General features: G+C 40.1%; 1 protein-coding gene across 1 annotated transcript; it reads left to right on the forward strand.

Moving 5' to 3' along the window:
* The first annotated feature begins 7212 nt into the window (after nucleotides 1–7212).
* On the forward strand, nucleotides 7213–9033 carry LOC116706671 (uncharacterized). Its single transcript, XM_032543619.1, has 4 exons — nucleotides 7213–7270; nucleotides 7383–7739; nucleotides 7866–8135; nucleotides 8728–9033. Exons 1-4 carry the CDS (start codon nucleotides 7213–7215, stop codon nucleotides 8766–8768), a joined length of 726 nt encoding a protein of 241 aa, XP_032399510.1. The 3' UTR covers nucleotides 8769–9033.
* Nucleotides 9034–9295: the final 262 nt, after the last annotated feature.

A 9295-nucleotide genomic window follows, 5' to 3' on the forward strand; every position in this document is an offset into this window, starting at 1 on the left:
AAACGGAGGAGCTCCTCACATCTGATGAGAATTTTAACTCAGCAACAGTGTCCAACCGCTGGCTGTGTGTAACTCTATGAACATCCTGGAAAACAAAAGAACTGAAATCCATTTTTGTTTAAGTCAAGAAGAATACAATGTTAAAAAGTTGGAAAAAAAGACATTTTAACAAGTTTTAACAGTCCATCCATCCATCCATCCATCCATCTTTGTCCGCTTATCCGGTATCGGGTCGGGGGGGCATCAGCTGCAGCAGGGGACCCCAAACTTCCCTTTCCCAAGCCCCATCAACCAGACCCGACTGGGGGATCCCAAGGCGTTCCCAGGCCAGGTTGGAGATATAATCTCTCCACCTAGTCCTGGGTCTTCCCCGAGGCCTCCTCCCAGCTGGACGTCCCTGGAACACCTCCCCAGGGGGCATTTTTTACATTTTTTATCAGATGTCCAAACCACCTCAACTGCAAAGGAGCAGCACCTCTACTCTGAGTTCTTCATGGATGACTGAGCTTCTCCCCCTTTCTCTAAGGGAGACGCCAGCCCCCCCTCCAGAGGAAACCCATTTTGGCTGCTTGTAACCTGGAATGATTCCATGGTCCATCGGTGGATGGCTTTTACACATTACACATTACATTACACTGTAAAATACCGTAGATTTACAACAATAAACTGGCTGCAGCTTCACCAGTAAACTACTGTTTACTCTGTTTGTTTTTAAAGTTTAAGATGTTTTACTGTAAATAGACATTTTTTATCTTTATTATTTGAATTCACAATAAGATACTAACTGCAGTGTAATTCCTGCCTTTTCCTTTATTTTCCCAAGATGCATTGGTATTAACAGTAAATACCTGTAATCTGTAACACTTGCAGGTAGTGGTGTAATATTAATTTCTCCCAGACTGCATTGCCCTTTACTGTATGATCCAGTATAACATTAAAACGGTAAGATACTGTGATGTTTAGCAGTAAGTTTACATCAAAGCTTTACAGTGAACATTAAAGCATACATATTCTTCAATATGCATCACTGTCAGCTAATCTCAATGTATTAGCCTTGAAATGCCAACTCAGACGCAGATTTGTGCAGTGTCTCTGATTCTGTTCCTCATTACGGTCTAAACAATATGCCATCAACTAAGGTGTAATAAACAGACTGTACTACCCGCTGAAAAGCACACAAACACAGTTGGAGAGCTGGTGAACATAGTGGAGCATTTAGAAGATAATGAGACAGATATTTCCCTCAGTGGTTAGAAGAGACTAAAAACACCCTCTAATCACTTCCCACATGCTTGAATAATCGACCAAACCAAAAGATTTATTATAGCATCTAATATTTGAGTGGTCACAGAACATTTCAATAATTAAAGGGTAACTTTGTTTTGTTTTTTAACCTTGTGTCTGTGACTAATGCGAACGCCAATCTTTGACATTGGTCCGGTATTAAGCAAGACCGCTGCAGTTGGGAGTCAACAAAACAAGCTAAGTTTACAAAAGTGCTTTATTATGCCACTGACAGGCTCAGATTATCATTCTAAGTGTCTGACAACATTATGGAAAAGATTTCTAAAGGAGGTCGACCTTTGACATCTGCGAAATTGCCACCAGACTCCATTTACATAAACAGTAATTTTAGGATCAGAAAATACACTTCATTCAAAGTCAACATAAACTATATTAAACTATCACAAGCTGTTTTGGGTTGTCTTTCCACTTTTCCAACAATCACAACTCTAGTTTTGGTTGAAATGAACACATAGTTGACCAATTTACAAATGAAAATATGTTGGCTCTGTACACACTAAAAGTATTATTTTAAATGGAGTCTGGTGGGTTTAGTGCTGGCGACGTCAGAGCTGTTTCTGGTTAAACCGAAAAGTCTTGAAGAGGTTTTTAAAAGATCTATCTCTGAGGGGATGTTGTCAGACACTTAAAACAACAATCTGAGCCTGTCAGGGGCCAAAAAAACAATGTACATTTGCCCCATATGGTTACATTGCAGCCAACATTTTCCTTCTATCCTGGTGTGTATTTGTACATTTATTTTGTGTCTGGACCTCCTGTTGCACTTTTAAGATGTTGTGCAGAGCAGATGCAATACGTACCAGGATGCAAAGTTGCTCAGTGTTAAAGAACAGATGGATGCAGCTCTCGACTGAGTTCGATTCATCTCCTGCCAAGTTGGCCATTAACCTCACAGTGTGACCTGTCAAGGTTGGTTTCTGCCCACATTTGGTTGGTGTGTTGGCAATTGTGCATTTAGACACTGCACACACACACATACACACAGATAGGTATACTGATGGCAGGAGGCCACATTATTTCATCTGAAATGCTATAGAAACACAATAGTTTACCATTAGCATGGAATGCTAAGATATCCTTAAACTTCAAGAACAGTAGGCTATGAGCATGCATAGTTTAAGTCCTGAATTAACCAATGAAGATAGAGTCTGAACATGTAGGAGAAATCCCTTTTTAAACCATGAGGGTTAGATGTTAGAGATTGGAAATATTCCTGTGTTTATGAATTGCAACTTGTCAAATCACGAGGGTTGTATGATTGTAGAGCTGGGGGTTAAAAATACTGTGCATCAACAATACATCATTTTGAAGTGGAGTTTTACTTAATATGAACATTAGATTTTGGTTAGGTGTTTGTTTGGTTTTCAAACTCTTTGTATTTCCGTATTAAAGATATAGTGCGTAGTTTCTGTCGCCTCACTGAGGAATTCTAAGTAATGACAACAACACTGTCACCGCATCCACATGATACAAGCCTTCTGTGCTCCCACACCGCCCGTAGCCAAGGAGGACACGGAGGATTAAAAAAGCAAAAATATGATGGACTCTTCAGAAGAGGTCATTATCTTCACTTGAGCTTCTGCGCGGGAAAGTAGCCGGACGCCACAGTCTTCGGAACATAGTCGTACTGAGAATCACAGAGAGAGCTGTGTGGAGCCGATAGTCTTAATTAGCTTTGTAGCAACTCGTTTGGCAGTAGCATCAATGTAGCGGATGTTCATTGATATCAAATAGTTACGCACTAAAGCTTTTTCCAACAAGTAAGAAAAATGTGAGTTTCCTTGGCTGTTTTACAAGTGTGAAACTGGTTATAACACTGACTCTTAATGAGATGAATATGTTGAGCGTTTTGGATATCTGTAGCTTCTACACCCTCCGGACAACCTTGTTCAAAGAACAGCAAAGTTGTCTCTCTATTTTTCATCAAGACAAGTTTTTGATTTTAGGCTAAAGAGCATTACAGCTCCATCAGGCATCTGGTGTGCATGGCTAAAGACACGCCAGAGTCTTTCTCAGTGTTTACTTCACTGTGATTTCTTATTTACCACCTTTATTTCCAGCTGTTTCCTTTCTAATGTGCAAGCAGACCTTTGATCTGAAATCTCTGAGTGGAAAAAGATGAATGTCTACTGTGGCTGCAAATACAATGTTGCACACAACTTACAGGGATAACACATGCGCACACACACACACACACACACACACACACACACACACACACACACACACACACACACACACACACACACACACAGTCGGTTTAAAGAGCAGAACATTTCTCAGAATTTGTTATTGTGGCAATTTATTTTACAGACATGTGATACAAGCAGGATTTCAGTGCGAAGGGACAGGTGTGCGATGACAGACAGTGACAGTTGCAGCTGGAACCATCACAGAGGCAAAAGTCCAATGGCTCCCAAATTCTTGGCCCAGAACATGTGCTACTGGTCTGCAAGGAAAGCACAATTTGTCCAACAACAAGAAAAGGGAAATAGAAAAAGGGATGTGTGTGTCTGCATAACACAAATAGAATCCATCATCTACTCGACCTGTGTTTCTGCTGCAACAGCACTAAATAATAATAACATGAGAAGAAAAAACAAAAATACCCAATTTATATAAGTTTTGATGCTTTTATCATAATTATTTTAGGGTTAGGGTTAGCTTAGGGACCGTCTACAAACTACAACAAACAAAAAATATATAGGCTATCAATTTAATGATTAAATAAGGTAGTGTCTCCAAAATTACCTCAATTATACCTTGTCTCCTGCTAGTTGTTTTTCAGTTGATACAAAAACGATCATTCCATCCAATATCGTGAATCATATCACAATATTAGTCAAAATAATCGCAATTAGATAATTTTCCTCATGTTGTGCAGCCCTAGTTCCCCTCAGTCCCTTAGACACAAAGACACGGGAAGGTCCAGGTTTAAAACAAAAATGCCAAAGTTACCCTAAACCCATAAAAGCTGCAAACAAAAAAATGACCCTTTAAGACTTATAAATAATAGTAAATAAAGTACTGAAACTCAAAAACAAGGTTTTCCAAGCTCCCAACTTAGAGAGCAACTAAATCCAAAGTTTTCAGTCTGTATGTTGTTCTGAACATGGATAAATATTTGATGGCTGCTCTGCTGTCGGGACTTTTGACGAGTTAATCTCTGATGATGAGAGCCTGGACACGTGACTGACAATCTATCAGATAAAATGTTTGAGGAGCTTACATTTATAATCCGTGTTGATTCAGGTTTGTCTGTTTGACTGACAGTTCACTTAAGACTTGACACAGAGAGCTCCAGGCCGGGTTGCCATTTTGCAGTGTTTTCTTCTCTTATCGCTTTACAGCAAAACTCATATGAAACCTGGATTGAGCCGTTGAGTATTTCCTCCGAGACGCAGGTGTGCGTGTTTGCAGACCCAACAACAACAACAACAACAGAAACAACAGGAAAAAAAGCCCAAAATGATCACAATTACAGCGTAATGATGGCAAGGTAAAACATCAATATTATGATGTATTTGTAATCCTTTAAATTACAGTTAAAAGCCTGTGATATTACTGAAGTTATGCATGTAGAAATATGACTCATTAGGCTCGTTGGAGTTGAGCCAGGTCTGCGTAGAATTGATCACCGGCGATCGCCGCCCAATGCATGCTGGTTAGATTTGTGTCCGACTTGATCTGATGTCATGCACACTTGGGCAACGATGACCTCACGAGATCTAGGCGGCCGCCGGTTTGAGATGCGGACCAGCTGCTTTTCACCAACAGCAAGACACACGCTGACCCAGATCCATTTCTTCATCATTTTTTCTGTCGGAAGTTGGTGTCACTGCCCGATGTAAGTCGAGTGCAGATTTGAGTTGCCCGTGCTCAGATTTAAACGGTTAACGTGTCATACCCGATGAGAGTCGAGTCAGACCGGCTCTGGTCTGACGTGTCATACTGAAATATAAGTATGGTCCTGAAAGGGGTTGTTTTGAGCTGTGATAAGCAATTTCCCGAAGATTTCCCTTTAAAGTCGGGGAGGAATTTTGGCGCCGTTTTGACAGATTTCATGAAAAACACACGGCCAATCTCTTAGAAAAGTCATAGCACACCATTCCCGATCATTACACACATGTTGATATATTCATGTGCATGTGTTGGCAACTCTCCGTGACTTGTAGCGGGACAAAAATATGGCAGAAGATGAAGAATAAGTGGGCAGGAAAACAGTCATTCTTCTCATATCTGCGATTGCATGATCAGAAAAAGTGTGACAGTGTTGACTGGTTTTTCAAACATGCATCGCTGTTTCAACATGTCAGATTCACGAAGAAGCCAAAACTCAATCAGACAGACAGAGGGCTACAGAGAAATGTTCTCTGGTCATGAAGAATGTCACAGATGAGGATGCTGGTCATTACATCTGCAGAAAGTGCAGATCAGGACAACTACACGTTGAAGACACTCAGGTTTTTCTGAATGTATTTACATAGTGATGTACTGTAACTGTTTTGTCAGAACAGTGTACTGAAGCATTGCAATAATTAGGAATAAGTACTTTAAAAAAAGCATCTCAAAATATCCTCATCTTCACCAGTGACTGAGCAAAGGAATAATGATGCCGTCACCTTGATCTGCTCCGTGTCACACTATTTTGGGTGTGGACACACAATGAGTTATGAGTTATTATGAGTTATTGAAATGTGAAGTGACAGATTACAACAGAAATGTTTAGCCCTCCTCAGTCCACATGTGAGAATATGACCTTTTTTCAGAGCAGAACTGCATTTACAGTCAGAAAAGACATGCAGGCAAAAGAGACTTTGTTCATTCAACACGCTAACAAGTAGCTCATCTTCTAAACAACACCTCTGACTATATTTAACACTTCTAACTTCCTGTTTCAGGCAGGTGGAGGATCATTGTCGTGTCTCTGGGTTTCGCAAAACTCATAACAAGTGTTGTGGTGGTCAACAGTTAAAAGTGAGAACATTGGAAAAAAAAAAAAAAACAGCTACACATGTAGGGATGCAAATTTGAGGTAAACATGAAAAAACACAGGTTGCATGTTGACTCACTGTGTGTGTATGTGTGTGTATGTGTGTGCGTGCGTGCATGCATGCGTGTGTGTGTGTGTGTGTGTGTATGTGTGTGCACGTGCACACAAACACACACACGCATTTGGGTAATTACAATTGGGTAGTTAAAATGAACATTGACATAGGAAAATGAGTCAATTTGACCCAGGGACAACATGACAACATGTTGGACTAAGGAAGGGTTTGGATTTAATGATTGTTGAGTCTAACTGGAATTTGTTACAATCGTGTCTTTGTTGTGGCTGATAATAATATGATATGCACATGAAAGCGTTTCAATCAGGAGAGACTTTGTTGCAGATATAAGATGTATTGTACATGTGCATAATAAGAATTGTACAGTCTTTGGGTTTAGACTCCATCATTAAAAACATTTTAAAGGGGTAGAGAAGCTAGACATATTTTAGTAGTTTTCTCTCTTGTCAGCTCACAGACCACATTTCAGCTCGCCTCTGATCAGCGGACCTGTTCTTGTTCTCTCAGCTCTCGTAGTAAACCTTCCCACTGGTTGGTTGAACACTTCTGTTTGCACTGGGCTCGAACATTTGTCAATGCAACATGTAAATGCGTCTAAAATAATCTCTCAGGCTACGTTCAGAAGAGATTTTCATGAGAATAATAATGAAAAGTCAGGGGATTATCACAGAGAGAATAAGACTATTACATATCACTTCATCAGGTAACAGAGGAGATGAAATCATTGTTAGGAAGTGACTCCATCATTACCACAGGAAGTAGATGCTATATTCATTTTTAGGACGCAGCGCATCAGACAGTTTGACATCTGAGAGTGTGAGACCAGGAGAGAATCACGATGGATCGGATCAGATGGATTATGTCTTCATTGCTGATGCTGCAGGTTCAGTTCAGGGGTAAGAGAATACAAGTTTTGTTGTAACGTGGTGCGTTTAGTGAACTTTTGTAAACCAAACATGAGACACATTTACAAACTTAACTGAAATGATCGTCCCACTAAACATGAACATAACCTTTACATTTCTCTCTTTTTCTCAGCAGCAGCAGCTGGGACGTATTCCTCCTCCACTGTCAGAGTTGGAGATGAAGTCACTTTGTCTTGTTTGAATGTGACAGATGATCAGGATCAGTGTGACAGTACTGAATGGCTCTTCACTGGTTCAGGGAACAGAGTAACGCTGTTTGAACACGGGAGGATTCAGGAAGAAGCCAAAGCTAAATCAGACAGACTGAGAGTTACAGAGAAATGTTCTCTGGTCATAAAGAATGTCGCAGATGAAGATATTGGTCGGTATATCTGCAAACAGTTCAGATCAGGAGAACTAGATGGTGAATGCACAGTGGTTTATCTGTCTGTTGTTACCAGTGAGTATTTACATCCAACTGTTTTGTTAGAACAATATACTGAAACATTACAATAAATATGATTACAGTGATGAAGTTATTTTGACCATTGTTGTCTGTCTCTCTTAATGTCTCCGTCTTCACCAGTGACTGAACAGAAGAACGATGATACGGTCACCTTGTTCTGCTCCGTGCTGACATATGGTGGGTGTGTACACACAGTGAAATGGCTGTGTGAAGGCAATAAGACTGACATGAAGACGACACAGCTTGACTGTTCAGGCACTGTGACATTTACAACATCTCACCTTCATCAGAAGTCAGAGCATTACGAGTTATTGAAATGCGAAGTAACACATGATCAAGATGTGCAGCTCTCCAGCTTCATCCGTCTTCAGTCCTCCGGTGAGAAACCCGGTGAGAATACGATGAAGTGTTTAAAATCCAGCCTGGCCTCACAGAATGATCACAAACTGTTAGCAGCGCATTACGTGGTGGTGGCACAGAACAATCCTAAACCCAACCCGCCTGCCATGGCCGTACCGTTCTTCTTTTCCTAAACCCAACCCGCCTGCCATGGCCGCCTTGTTCTTTTTTTCCTAAAGCCAACCCGTTGTTGTCCCACCCACGACCTTTTCATTGACTTAAGGTGCCGTGTTCATTTCATGGAATTCATCCGTGGGACCATCACGGAATTTTCCGCAATTTCATGAAACTGCAACAGATTTTTGAGTTAAGGGGCCGTGCTCATTTCCCGGAGTTCTGTGATATCAGGTTGTTAAAATCACTATGTGGATAATTACACTAAGTATTTGTTTCAATCCGAAGTTTTAATATTTCACCATTCTGTCATTTGTTTTGTGCAGATTTTTTTTTCTCACTGAACAGTTTGACATTTTCTTTCCTTTTATTTATTTTCTTTTTTCTACCTGTAGCACTTTGAGATTTATTGATGAAAAGTGCATTATAAATAAAATGTATTATTATTATTATTATTATTGTGGTTAAGGTGATGATCCAACAACTACAATATCTCAGACTACCAATTAATCACCAATGACAAGTAGTAGGTAACTGAAGAGAACAGAACTACATTAACAGTCAGAAAAAGACATACAGGCACAAGAGACTTTGTTCATTCAGACATTAGAGGTATAGAGACAGCACAAGAACACGCTTACAAGTAGCTCGTCATCTTAACACCTCGGACTATATTTAACACTTCTAACTTCCTGTTTCAGGCAGGTGGAGGATCATCGTCGTGTCTCTGGGTTTAGCAGCACTCATAACAAGTGTTGTGGTGGTCAATGTGGACAAGAGCTAAAGGTGAGAGACTTTTACTTTGGTTTTTAAGCAAAAAAAACATCAAGGAAGACAACGTTGTGAGTTCAAACAGCGAATGACTGAAAGTTTGTACAATTATAACTTTACAGAGTTTGTGATATTTGTTGTTCACTTTTAACTGTGCACATACAAAAGCCAGAATTAGACCATTGAAAATAGACCATGTGTTGTATTGAAGTGGTTAGGACAGCAAAGGATTCATTGATAAAAGCAAAATAGCAATCTAAAAATCA

The sequence above is a fragment of the Etheostoma spectabile genome, chromosome 18, assembly GCF_008692095.1.
Source record: "Etheostoma spectabile isolate EspeVRDwgs_2016 chromosome 18, UIUC_Espe_1.0, whole genome shotgun sequence".
In the NCBI taxonomy this organism is placed as follows: Eukaryota; Metazoa; Chordata; class Actinopteri; order Perciformes; family Percidae; genus Etheostoma; species Etheostoma spectabile.

Coding starts and splice junctions, on each gene's coding strand:
- LOC116706671 (XM_032543619.1), top strand. CDS start 7,213: ATGGATCGGATCAGATGGATTATGTCTTCATTGCTGATGCTGCAGGTT. Junction 7,740..7,865: donor TTATCTGTCTGTTGTTACCA/GTGAGTATTTAC, acceptor CGTCTTCACCAG/TGACTGAACAGAAGAACGAT. Junction 8,136..8,727: donor GTCCTCCGGTGAGAAACCCG/GTGAGAATACGA, acceptor ATTGTGGTTAAG/GTGATGATCCAACAACTACA.